This window comes from Ruditapes philippinarum, unplaced genomic scaffold (assembly GCF_026571515.1).
Source record: "Ruditapes philippinarum isolate M1 unplaced genomic scaffold, ASM2657151v2 ctg715_1_1_1_1, whole genome shotgun sequence".
Lineage (NCBI taxonomy): Eukaryota > Metazoa > Mollusca > Bivalvia > Venerida > Veneridae > Ruditapes > Ruditapes philippinarum.
This window is the reverse complement of record NW_026863024.1, coordinates 166,892-181,302: the sequence shown is the minus strand read 5'-3', so window position 1 is coordinate 181,302 and position 14,411 is coordinate 166,892. Positions and strand designations below refer to the sequence as shown.

Genomic DNA, 14,411 nt, shown 5'->3' with positions numbered 1-14,411 from the left:
ATCATTCTGTAGAAATAATAAATATATGAATTACTGTAAGCAGAAATTGTTCTGAAGCAAAAAAATAATTTAATATTTGAACTCTTGTTATCTGTTTTTATTATTTTTAAATCAAACTGTACATTGAAGAGTAAGAGAAAGTTGAAGAGGGTGGGGGATTTTTTTCAAGAGCAAACATCAAGATTCCTTTTCCATTGAAACAAACAAACTTAAGTAATGTTGGTTTATTTTAAATAACACTTATGTGAAAGTGTATGTTACATACCAGATAATAGACATGAAGAGAAAATAAAATGATTTGAGTATCTCATAGAATCAGGCTGCCAATGTGTTTATGCCAGTTTATTTTCGTGTATAATATATTATTAAGTATAGATTCATTCAACATAAAACATAAAGAAAATAACAACAACAGTTTTCTGTCTTCCAGTCTGTTATCTTTGTCTTTCACAACAATTTAATGTGTGGAAATATTTTTCTAGCATTTTAGGTTAGGCCAAAAGAGGGAAGTTACTTTTTGAGTATAATAAAAACCAAAGAGAGTCCAAAAAAGAAGAAATTATGACTATTTTGTTTATATCTACACAAAAGACCAAAGTAAAGAATGAAAAGAAACTTGCATGTAGTTTCACTGTGACCATGGAAAGAACAAAATTAAATAAAACCTTCAGATGAAATTATATAAAGTTTTGATTTGCAAAAAACCAACAGTGTTCATTGAATACTATAACAGAATACTAAACAAATAAATAAAGAACATACAGAAATACACACATAACAGATTTAACATCCAGATCATTCCTATAGAAAAACCCTGATTATAAATGTAAATATTGTTAATAAGAGTGGTAAAATTCCTTTAACACTCTGAATGGTACTCTTTTCAACTAATATTTACCAATAAAGATAACGTTTGAAATAAAATCCCATTCTTACTAAGGACAAAAAGTATTTACTATCTATAAGCACTTATTTGAGTATTGCTGGAAAACATGTCTGGCCTATTATTTTAAAACAAAAGTTGCACCTAGCTGATTAATACAATATATTTGTTTTTAAAAAATGCTGAAATATTTGAAGTAATGAACATATAAATTCATACATAATTAACATGCATTCTTTTTCATCCTTTTGTATGACTTCAAGTTATTTCTTATCTTAGAAAGTACCGTTAAGATACACTAGTGGCAAGGGTATGTGATAAATTGAAATAGAGAATTGGAGTATTTTTTTATGTCTATGATAAATATGTATAATAAAAAATCTGTTGTAAATATTCCTTTAAATGCAAGACTTTATTTTTAAAGCGAAAAAAAATCAAAAAAATTAAAGAGATCATTCATAGAATGTAAAATCATTCTGAAAGTCTTCCAAAAATAGTCACACATTTTTGAAAGTTGAACATTAAAAAAAATAATCAGGAAAATCCTATTTTTCACCCATGTAATTTAGGTCTCAGGAGACGGTTTTTGTTCATTTTAAACATTTTAAATGAAAAAATAATTGGCTGTAATTTAAGTGCTATTTATTGGATACAATATACAATGTTCATTCAAATTTGTTTTATAATTTTCACATTTACCTCCATGGAAGAGATATCCAATGTAACTTTAAATAAATAAGGCAGCATATATAACCATAGTCTTGTTGTTCTACACATCAATTTAATTCTATCACCTTTATATAACTAAATGAGCCGCGTCATGACAAAACCAACATAATGGGTTTGCGACCAGCATGGATCCAAACCAGCCTGCACATCCGTGCAGTCTGATCAGGATCCATGCTGTTAGCTATCAGTTTTATTGTATACAATATACAATGTTCATTCAAATTTGTTTTATAATTTTCATTTTATAATTTAACTTGCTTTAAAATTACATAGAAAATACAATGAGAATACATTTTTTTTTTAAATCTGGCTTTTAAGAATGAAAATTCAATTATCTTCCACTGGGTAAAGTAGTCAGTCGCATTTACCACATATCCACTCAAAATTGCTTATTACCAAATTAAATGTATTTAATAAACTGCCTTATTATTATTACTAACACACTATCTACGGAAGCTTTTGAAATATTACACTTTAAAAAATACAAAATAATATAAATATTTTTTCTGTAAATTCTGTTTTGGTAATAAGAAAATACATTTATACTGTAAATAACCTACTATCCATGATAGAAAACGTATATAATGATGAAAATTGTTTAACCCTTAACCTGCTAGAACCAAAAGTGATCGGCTTTTGCCACCAGTATAGAGCCAGGCCAGCCTGCACATCCGTGCAGTCTGACCAGGCTCTATACTGTTGGCAGTTCAACTTTTTGTATATTGATATTGAAATCTATTGAACTTTGAATGGACTGTTCCAAATTCAAAGCCGGACAGATCCATTATAGAAATACAGGAGGTTAAGGGTTGAAGCATGAACACCAATAACAGAACACTAATATTAGTTTGTTACTTAGTATATATATATACTCTGTATCTGATACCATTGCTGAGCAATTTGGAAATACTTTGTTGCTTTTACCTTTACATATGAGCCGTGTTCTGACAAAACCAACATAATGGGTTTGTCACCATGACACAGCTCATATATGTCCGCAAATACCTTTAAAGTTGTTATAGAAGATTAAGTTATGAAATATAGATTAAATATTCTCAATTTTAAGGTTGATTTAGACATAGCATTGGTTAAACAGGTTATATTTCAAGCTTCAAAATATATCTAAATTTCCAAGATTCTCTCTCTCTATATTCAGCCTTGATCAAAGAAAAATTCTCAATTCCATAAACACAAACTTTATTTCAACAAAAATCTTAACTTGCAATAAAATCATGTACTTCTTTTTATACATATATATAAAAAAAAAAGTATTTTCAAAAGATCAGCAACATAACAAAATGCTATTTTATGAATTTACTTTTTTTTGACTACATGTGAATATAAAATGCTACGAGAAACAAAAAAAAAAATAATACAACTTTGTATTGTTTCATTAATTTCTCATTTGGCAACTTGAGGGCTTGTTTAATTTTTTTTCACTAAATATACACGGTACACTGTAAGTAAGTACAATATTTGGTATAAAGTTAATATTGCATCAAACAATAATACCTACATAACAGCACATTTAGTATTTATGTATATATAAAAAAAACATCCTTAAATATGTAATCTAGCACATTTACACGCATACATACACAACAGTATTTTCTCAAATAAAATAAACACATACTGTGACACACTTAAATCATATAATGTCAATTGTAGTAAGAAATATTTTTCTGTCATTAACATAGCACTAAATTTGACAAATGACTGAACCTGTGGAATCTGTGTAACGGATTTGCCCTGCTTTGAATTTGGAACGGTCCCATTTATAGTTCCCACCTGAATCTATATGATGGCAAATGCTATTACTTCCAGCAGGTTACGGGTTAAAGGCCCAATATGCCTCAGATATTTAATCATTTTTTTTACTACTTTCAAACTTTTTTTATTTTTTAGTATATTGTTAGTTTCCAAAAATTTACTCATTTGCCACATAGTTGAACTATTTGTTGCTTCTTTTGCTCTGTTTGCAGTTGGTATAATTATAGTGAATAACTATTTTGTACTGAAGTCAAAATACTATTTTGTTTACATATTGCTACCTTTATGACACATTACTGCACGATCAGTGCTACTTCCTTCAGTTGACTGTCATTTAATATGCTGTAAATCCATTATTAAAACAAATTAAACACATGTTTGACATTTCAAGAAAATTGAAAAGAAATATATATTCCTGAGGCATAATGTGCCTTTAAACAGATTTCAACTTCAGCAGCTATTCTTAGCCAATTTTACTGGGTACTGTAATTATATCCACAAAAATCTCAATACCAACCAAATACACACAATAATATTATACTTATTTTACTTTACAACCTTTAAACTGTTAAGTTTTGCAAGAACACTTTTTTAAAATTCTTTAGAGTTGCTTACTAAAGCTCTTTTTGTATAAAATGTATTCTTTTGTTAATAACCAGTACAGCCAGATTCAAGATTTATGCAGTTTTGTTTGAAGCATGTAACCAAGTGATCTGACCCATCAGCATGACCATTTATAATATAAGCTCACACACTTTAATCAATTAAAGACACCTGAATATATATCATTTCACACAAAGTAAATCATAAAAGCTGTACAGACACACTAACAGATACTGTTAATGGTATTTCTTACCAGTTGAATAATGTAATATATATATATATATATTTATGTATATATATATACGTATATCATAGAAAATATACATCTTAATGTTGGCTAGTACATTGTAAGGCTATATCATCATCTTGGTGCAGTAACGGGTTAACTCCTTATTTAATTCAATACGAGTTAACTCATTATTGCACTAAGGTGATGATATTGATGATTGATAAATAAATAGTACATACATCACATCAACATATAAAATCTGTTACTGTTACCATTTCTCTTCACATCGATACAAGACCAAGGTATAATGGCATTAAAAACCACTTCCATACCTTTTATTACAAGCTGGCGGAGAAATTTTCAATTTTTTTGCCAAGGAACCATTACTGATAAATCCGAGCAAATTTAAAAAAATGGTATTTCAATATATTTAAGTAATTGCTAACAGGGTTTTAAAATTTAAACTGTGTATTCCATTATAAACACAACAAAGGTCCAATAATTTCATTTGAAATATTCCACTAAATAACGGTCATTTACCAAAAGTATGCACTCTGTATTTCTGTTTTCTGCCTCTATTTTCAAACTGAATTATGATAACAATAGCCTATCATCATGAATTAGTAAAAACAATGTGTCATAAATTAAAACGCAGGCACACTGATTGACTTTAAACCCATAGCTTCTAGAGGTACTGTCTTACTGCTGAACTAGCTATTTCACATAACATCATTTTCACCACATACAGCTTTGGTTGATAATCCTCAATCTTGTAACATGTATGCTAATAAAAAATAATGTTTCCCAATTTTTAACACATGATTCTTTTTATACGGGTGACATGGTGTATTATGAAATGAATGATTCACTATTACAAATGATTTTAGTGAATTAGTGATTTTTCGATAATTTCTTTAATCTATATTCTATACATAAATCAATATATATAGAGAAAATCTATTTTTAGACCTATTCATCAAATTTCACAGGTTTACACTAATTCTTCTACATTTTGATAATAACTTAGTTTATAAATGAAACAATATGACTTAATAGATATTCTTTTCCCATATTAAATATTTATTTAAATATCTGCATTGTATATGTGTTAATTAATGGATATAATTTGTCTTTTCCTTTATACTAGTTAATTTCATTCGGACTTGTACGCAAATTGCATCTTATTATTTTCACTACACCCAGAACAATGTTCACAGCATAAAGTTTTTCCGAACTTCGATCAGTTATCCTTAAACTGTCTCCCTGGCACAGATCCTCTTCTCTTCACAAAAAATAAGATTTTCATATTCTTCCAATCCATGTTTCAACAGTTTTCGAAGCATACATTAACATTTGACTTGATTCCTAGTTTCCGTAAAAACCAGAACTACCGTTTCAGGTGTCGGTATATAAAAGACATGCATGACCATCAAAACTATCTATCGTCAATTTTTTAAATTACACACGGCAGAGAACGCCTAGTGGTCTTTTGTCCGATGACTATTTACATGAAATAATTTGAAGATCCTAGAATATATACATGTGACTCGTATCATACAAACACTTTCGCTAAAGCGTCCGCCCCCGCGCTCGCTATGTACGGTTTCGAAGGGTGAAACACTACAGCGTGTATTGACTCGTCAAACTTTTTTCTATGTGCAGTTATTTCTTGTACACAAGTTTTACTGTCTAGATTCCACAGTCTTATTGAACAATCATGACCTGAAACAACGTAACATATCTTTACATAAAACATTCACTGTCTACACAATACACGTCTAACAAAAACAAGCAAATACAAATACTACACCACAGTTAATGAAACTTAGATCTCTGAACTGCAACATACAGGCTGTGCATTATTTACTTGATCCTGTCTCAGTGATTTTGTCAATCACTCAACATGCAGAAAAACAAAAATAACACTACCAATGAATTTGTAATCAACATTGAGTAAGTCATTATTGAACAACAAGAATAACACAATTACAACAAAGCACCAAAAAGCATTAAAAAAGAAGCTCAAAAAAGCATTTTAAATGTAATTTCTCCAGTCCTTAACAGTTACAAATCTATGTAAGCCACTGTCATATTTTTGTAAACACTCAGCCTGGTTGCATTGCAACAACTATGGGTTATTTCACACACTTTTCAGAATCAATCTAAATCTGACAAATTGGAGAAAACAAAGCAATTTTATAAATGAACATGTAAAAAGAAAGTATAACTCACTCCCTGACAAAAGATAAAGTCCATTGGGATCCACTGCTAAACATGTCACAGCATCTAAATGAGCTACCATTGAATGAATCATTTTTCCTGTAAACAAACAAGACAACAAATTATGTTTTATGTAGTCGATAACTCAAGTTTATTTTAGTTTGATTGTATAGGAAGCTATAAGCTTAGAGACACTCTTGTATCCAACCTAGGAACTAACCAGTACAGTACTGAGCAATGAGTGTAAAGTTTCTTGCTCAAGGAAACATTTAGCTCCTGACGGTACTTAAACCAACACGATTAAAGATTCTAAGATTACTAGTCTGACGTGTTAACCACTTGGCCATGCCGTCACAAAGTGAATTTATAAAATGTTTATCTATAATTGTGGTAAAATATTTCAGAATCATACTTTAAGCCTTGGGTTGTTATCAAATGATATTAAAAAATGATAAGCATAAAAATTGTCTGTCAGTTTTGTCGGATTTTAAGCCACACTTTCACAGACCGCTCTTCCAGTACTGGACATTTCCAGACAAGTAGGCCTTTCATAACAGGTGCGTTTGTACTAAGCTAATAAGAACTAATTCATAAACATGAAAACAATCATTTGGTCTTCGGTGATAGTTTTTCAATATGTAGAGGGGCCATTAAGTATGTCTGTCAATTGAATATAGAACGGCTTATCCGCTTTACCTGTATTTATATCAAAGAATCTAATATGCCGATCTTCATGTGCAGTTATTGTGATGGGTAGTGTTGGATGATTTACCACACAATTTATTTGATTGTTTGTTCCAGCATCTGTAAAAGAAACACAGAAATTCTTAGCCAATTCAACTAGACATCATAACATAAGAATAATAATTTGAAAAATTCATATGTAACAAATTCCCAATTTTAAATATATTTTTGTGTAATTTTAAAATTTATTTATCTTTTCTTAAAAGCAAATAAAAAACTTTAATTGTATAAATTTCAACACCCAATGTTAGCATATTTATAATGCAAATATGGCATAACCTTTATATAAGTATATTATGTTGAGCTAAAAACTTTTTTTAACATTTATAGAAACTCAAGCTATACATTCATTCAGCATAATTCAATACATGTACATAATTGTCATATTACAGCATGATTTTGTGTAACCTCAAAATTTAAAATCTGAAACTTACCATTATTTTGTTTAGTTTCTAATGTTAGTACTTGTTTATTGGTTTCTAAATCAAAGAGATAGGTGTTAGCTGAGGTATAAGCGGCCACCATTTGGCCAGGATCACAACGCACAAAGTCCACTGATGTTGGCACACCATCTTCTGCAAAACATAAAAGCAGAAGTTTAACAGATTATAACAATAAATCTCACAAAAATTTGCCAATTTCAATGAACAACTATATTTGACAAAAGTCCTGCCTTTCCTGTCAAAGTCTCACATATAAAGGAACTCCATTGAGGTAAAAAAAACAACAACCTAAAAACGTAAAAATATAAATTCTGGCAAAGGTTTTTGGTGTTTTTAAAATAGAAAAGTATGGAATTTTAAGATATTGAGACATACATACTCAGAATTAGATCAAATTTTTTTTTGTGTGCGATTCTTAGCCCGATTTGAGTTTAAAGTGTTTAAATGCTTTTTATTTTTGTGTCACTTTGCACAATTAAAATGATTATTTTGACAAACTGAGAGAGTGAAAAATCTGAAATTTTGCACACAAGTTTTTGTACCAGACCTACATCAAATGGCACACAAATCTCAAAAGAGTATATCCAGTCCTGTTATATTGAAATACCTCCGTGGGACTGAAGCAATCATGAAACTGAATGCAAACTGTCTTTTCCGTTTCAAAATGTCAGACTTTAACAATTTAATAGTTCTATATGTAATGAATTTTTAATACAAATATCTACACATTTGTGATATTTATAACAAAACTTGGCCGCAGAATAAATTTCGAGACATTAAAAGAATCTGATTAGCTATGTCAACAAATCCTTTTAAATAATTGGTCGTACTAAAAATACAATGCTGACCATTTCATCAGTAAAGGGACACAAAAAATTCAGCAGCTTAAAAGAATTTCACAACTTGAACAAGAACTTGAATCAGACATAATATGTGTAATGTTTGTTTGTTTGTTTGTTTCATTTTACGCCTTTTTCCAACAGTATTTCAGTCATATAGGTGGGTAGTTTCCTAACCATCGTTCCTGGAGAGTTAAACCAGTACTAGACTACCTTCCTCCGCGCTAAACTACCAAAGCATCTCCCGGGGATCGAACCCACGCCAGAGAGGTAACTTGATTAGAAGTCATCGACTCTAACCCCTCGACCACAGAGCCGGTCTATGTGTAATGTATTAAGCCCTGACAGACTATTCCCTAAATATACAGAAATGCTAAAAAGTAAGTAACATTTAACATACCACTGTCAACAGTGAAGGTGTTGAGAAGTGGGGATTTTGTTCCTGGGCTCCACAGCCGTACCGTTCCATCAGCTGAACATGATAAAAGCTGACTTTTTGTGTTGTGTATTGACAGTCCCCACACTGCATCAGTATGGGCAACCATTGTGTCTTGTAAAACATTAGAATCTGAAAATGGAAATAACAGAAATTATTGTATAGTAACTCCTTAAGCAGGGCCGGTAAAATTTAATTTTGGCATACTTGTCCGTATGATATTCATAAAGTAAATTCTTGGACATTTCCTTTTGTCCGTACAGGCTGTGGAACAACCTTGGCAATACGGACAATTGGCTTTGCCGCCCCTGCATAAGTTATTTCACTTTGCTTTCTACATGTTCTAAGTGATGACTATAATTATGTTTTGTTTAAACTTCAAATATAAGTTCAATAGGAACCAAGTATTAAAAGAAAACTACAAAATATAACCAGCAAAACTACTATTTTGTCTTGTTCGGCACTTAGCGAAACTTTACACAACAACCTTAGTAAATGCAAAATGGATTCAATTTTAAAGACTCAACTGTGATGATAACATGGGAATAACTAATTAATAATATTTGAAGACTCTTTGTTAATAATTCAAACAAATATTCAATAGGAACATTTTTAACACCTACCGAAAGAATCATAAGGATCTATATTTGAACTAGGTATATTCCAACATCTAATCGATGAGTCTATTCCGCCACTGTAACACTGCTCTCCTGAGGCACTTACTGCTAGACACAGTACAGGGCCCACGTGCGCACGAAAAGTATACACTGGCTCTACATCTAATGAAGCTGCCCTGAAATGTAATAGATTGTATAACACTAACTGTGGTACTTAAATTCATATAGAAATCGGTGGAGGGACAATCTGAATCTATATATTTTTTGCGTGCCTTAAATTTCAAATTTCTCCAAATAATTCCAAGTATACTGTATGCAAACATATGAACAATGAAATGCACATGAATATATTACACAAATTTTTAAAAATCTAAACTTATGAATCAATACTGGAGTATTACAATACATCCAGTTTCAACTCATACACTGCTTGAATCAAACATTTTTTGAAGTAAGATTTTAGTGACACTGATACTGTAATAGTGACTATCCAGTTTTACTGAGTGAGAAACTGAATAGAACCTCTTACATTCTATAACCTAGACAATAAGCTTCCTCACAGGAAATAATTCAAAACCACCTAGCAGGATTCAAACCCACAGCAGTACACCAGTTAATGACCCTAATAATTCTGCCATGGGCACCCTAAGAATTTGCCTTTGGCACCAATACAGAGCTATGTCAGCCATCACATACAAATTGTCTAACATGGGTCTATACTGTTTTTTGTTTTTTCGTAATTTGATACTGAAATCCCTTTAACTTCAAATGGACTGTTCCAAACTAATCTATTACATAAATTCAACAGGTTAGACAAGACTTACTTCTTTGCGGGTACAGTTTTCTGTAAGTTCCACAGTTTTAATGTATGATCTTCTGATCCAGTTATTAACACAGGTTCTACAGGGTGAAACGCTAGCGTTCTTACACCATCAAAATGGCTCCGTAACGTGTATTTAGCATTCCATGTCTTTCTAAAGACTTCTGTTGGGGCAGATATCTGAAGTAAACAAAATCAAAATTAACTTCCATAATATCCTGGTAGTCTTTATATATATCAAAGGTTGACTGCGAAACTGTTGTAAGTCCTTTTTTGTTTCATATCAGTTACTGCAGTTTTGTGGTCAACCCTTGATATGTAGTATTGTACATGCATTACTTACCTAAAATAAATGCAATTACCTGTATTTCTTTTTTTTCAAGTGAAAGCATTACATACTTTAAGAAAAGCAGACAAGTGTAATTTTATATTACTGACCTTGACCTCTGTGAACTTATCATAATAACTAGACAAGATGACGTTGACCTTTCAAAATGACCTTAACTTTCATGAATGGTAGAAGTTCATGAAAGGTCTGTATGTAGGGAATATCTTAATTATTATTCAATAAATCATTCAATTGTTTCGAAAAGTTTAAGAATCTATTTTTAGCACACTAGCTGTATCAGTTTAAAGGGAATGTATAATTAGAAACAGAACGCAAATTTAAATCTTCTAGACCAATGAAAATCATTTTAAGTTTTAGATAAAGTATAAAGGTAATGTATTCTATAACAATATTTTCACTGTTAAACCTCTAAGTATGAAACCACTTACATCATAGTTGCCAGGATCAGCATCATTGTTTACAGTGATCTCAGCTAGTTCACCGAGACCAACTCCTATTGCTGCATCAAGGTCCTCCTCATTACTATTTACTCCTATCACAGGCTTTCTATTGCCACTCTGTAAGTTTCCACCACTCTGTACACCAGCTGAACAAATATATATTCATATACATTTATATATTTTCTAGATACAAAACCCCTGTCATAAGTGAGAAGAAATAATGTCAGTGTGTATGCCTGTGTCTCTGAATGCTTTAAATCAAAGTCCAAACAAGAGTGTTAAGGTCATATGATAATTTTCTGGTATCATTTGCAGAAAATCTTGGGTGTCATCCATTTATTATTTTAGGTAAATGTTGCATTCTTTATTTCTATTTGAGTTCAAAGGTCAGTCTTTGACAGTCAAAGGTGACTCAAATAAAAATTTTATTGTATTTACGGCTCACCAAATTTGTATAAATTATGATATAAGACAACTTTGCTTTGCTTAAAACGTTCAACTTTCTGGTAAATATGCCATAATTGAGGATAAAAATGTTAGTTTGTTACATACATGTCGATAGTATATTTTACCCCTCAAAAGAGCTTAAATGCTGTATTATATAATTAATTTATTCATGACTGTGTTACAAATGTCAGTATTAATGACCATTTCAAATACTGTCAGGAACAATCTATTAATTATAAAGATAATAACCCTGTGATGAAAGTGAAGGAGGAACAGCAAGGGAGACTTCATGTATTAAAACATATAAATTTTCTACTGTGAAATGAACTTGAATTTTCTTCTATGAAATAAACCTTCACTCTTTTGCACCCCATAAGTTAAAAGTTACGATGTAAGTCCCTACTACACAGGCAATAAGGCGTTTCAATTTATTAAGAAGAATCATTTGGTAATAATATAAATGCTGAAATTCAGAACTACATGTGTTCTATGACATTGTAACAGACACCAAAGTTACAATACATGGCAGTTCAAATATGGCAGCAACACTAAAGTGACAGGTTGTTTTTTACTGTTTGTCAATAGTGATGTCACATTAACTCATTTACACACAAAGAGTGATATGCCCCTAATGTAAAACAATAAAGGCAAGTGATCAATTAAAGCAAAAACAGAAGAAGATAACTTTTATAATTAACCCTTACCCTGCTGAAATTGAAATCGATTAGCCCTTGCCAAAAATATAGGGCCAGGCCAGCCTGTATTACATTACAGTCTCTTTACTTTTGGGTATCCCCATTCTTTTTTTTTATTTTGATACTAAAATTCCCTCAAACTTAAAATGGACTGTTCTATTTTCAATGCAGGGCAAATCCATTACGTAAATTCAGAAGGATAAGGGTTAATATTGATCAAGCAAAAAAACACTAGCAAATTGATCACCTAACTGACGGTTAAAATAAAGATTCTGTAGCATATTATGCAACAATATCCAATGTGACACTTACCTTTAATGTAATTATTACAGTAAATTATGCTTAACCAAGACTTTTTACATATTCACATGCAAACATTCTTATTTGCATCAAATTATTCTATACTAAACAAATACTGTCTCTGATCAAGAAATGGAATGCTGCTTTTGTATTGAACTAATTTTTTTTTAAAGGTTTTTTTTAGTTTATGACAATAATTGTCTTCCCTTTAGTTTATAACAAATTAATAGTTCTCTCTGATTAAAATTCTCTTATGCACGAAGTAAATTCCTTCAAATTTGACATCTTTGTGAAGGTATAAATTTCTTATTTCAAAAATTACATTTACAAACTTTCCGGTACTGTTTGTTGCAAATTTCCTGTTATTCCCATTACAGTACTTGTCAGATGCAATTTAAAAACACAGTGTTCTATAATCAAGATGCACTAACATGGGAAATGCTTAAAATATCACCTAAATCATTCTATAGATCTACATGTATTTTAATAACTATACTTAAAACACAACTTTGTCATGACAAAGAATATCTACCGATGCTGGAATTGTTATCATGCATTTTTTTACAGTTTTTCTTTCACATTATGGGGTTATTAGAAATTCCAACTACTTTGAATATTAAGAAACATGTTATCTATTGAGGTCGCTAACTCAATCTTCGAGAACAAGTAGCGATATTGACTACCCAATGTCACAAAGAGCCCGACCAACCTGCCAATTCACTCAGTCTGCTGACCAGTCCATCAATACTTGTAGCAGCTCAGTTTAAAATTCTGATACTGAAATCCTTTATTATAACAATGGACAATTCCAAATTTTAAAGCAGGACATGTCCATTATACTAATTTAGGTGAAGTTAAGATTAAGGCAAAAATCCCTTATAATAACAATGGAAAGTTCCAAATTTCAAAGTTGGAAACGTCCATTGTACTAATATAGGTAGTTACTATTAAGGCAAAATCCCTTATAATAACAATGGACAGTTCCAAATTTCAAAGCTGGAAACGTCCATTATATTAATATAGGTGAAGTTAAGATTAAGAATGGTATTATCACCATGCATACCGAGGTCATCTACTTCAGACATGCTATTCTGGTTTGAGCTGGCCGCGCCAGTCTGGGACGATGATAAATCATCCGCTTCGGTCAGATTGGCTAACATAGCTTGTAATGTCGAACGTTTTGGCCCTGGAAAAGCATGTGCAACTTTGAAACAAAGCAACTTACAACACATGCAAACAATATAACAGTACTTAAAACAAGCAGCCTCTGAAAGCTTAGATTGTCACAACATATAGGAGGAATATGCCTAGCAACTTAACATATATATTTTTTATTTCATATATCAAGATTAGGTCTGTTACAAAATCCATTTGTACACCCTAGTTATGTTCTACCTCAATCCCCTGTAGAAAGGAAGTTTTTCTTGATGTTCTTTTTGTTTTATGACTTCTGAATTAGTATAAGAAATTTCTTTTAAAAGAAAATTGTCCTGAAACAGTAAAATCACCTTCAAATAAAATGTTTCCTTAACTAACAATGTTGAGAAAAACCCTGAATACTTCTTTATGCAGTCAAATAAGGAAATCTAGGGGTCATCTCAATATTGAGCTAGTAGCAATAATGACTTGTGTAGAGCCAGGCCTGTTCTACACATCTATGCAGGTAGCTCAATTTTAAAACTTTAATATATAAATGCCTTGTACTCAAAATTTGCAGATCCTTATTTAAAAGCTGGTCACGTTCATTACACTACTTCAGCATGGTTTGAACTCGCTATTGAATATTATACTGTCAAAGCTTTTACAATTTTTGTTGGGGCTACCAGTATTTTTATTGGTACATAAAT

At 31.0% G+C, this 14,411-nt stretch overlaps 1 protein-coding gene across 9 annotated transcripts in view; it reads right to left on the bottom strand.

The window, feature by feature from the left end:
- Positions 1–3,526: 3,526 nt before the first annotated feature.
- The window catches only part of LOC132720919 (striatin-3-like), a 36,049-nt gene continuing 25,164 nt past the window's right edge, over positions 3,527–14,411 (bottom strand). For 7 of the 9 annotated variants that reach the window (XM_060705154.1, XM_060705157.1, XM_060705155.1 and 4 more), the window contains 9 exons: positions 13,628–13,750; positions 11,111–11,268; positions 10,338–10,513; positions 9,520–9,689; positions 8,861–9,028; positions 7,613–7,753; positions 7,131–7,238; positions 6,447–6,533; positions 3,527–5,936 (listed from right to left, as the gene is read on the bottom strand). In XM_060705154.1, the coding sequence (XP_060561137.1) occupies positions 5,767–5,936; positions 6,447–6,533; positions 7,131–7,238; positions 7,613–7,753; positions 8,861–9,028; positions 9,520–9,689; positions 10,338–10,513; positions 11,111–11,268; positions 13,628–13,750 (1,301 nt within the window). In that variant the 3' untranslated portion in view covers positions 3,527–5,766. The remainder of the gene's footprint in view (positions 5,937–6,446; positions 6,534–7,130; positions 7,239–7,612; positions 7,754–8,860; positions 9,029–9,519; positions 9,690–10,337; positions 10,514–11,110; positions 11,269–13,627; positions 13,751–14,411) is intronic. The other 2 variants (XM_060705159.1, XM_060705162.1) reach the window with 1 other exon arrangement.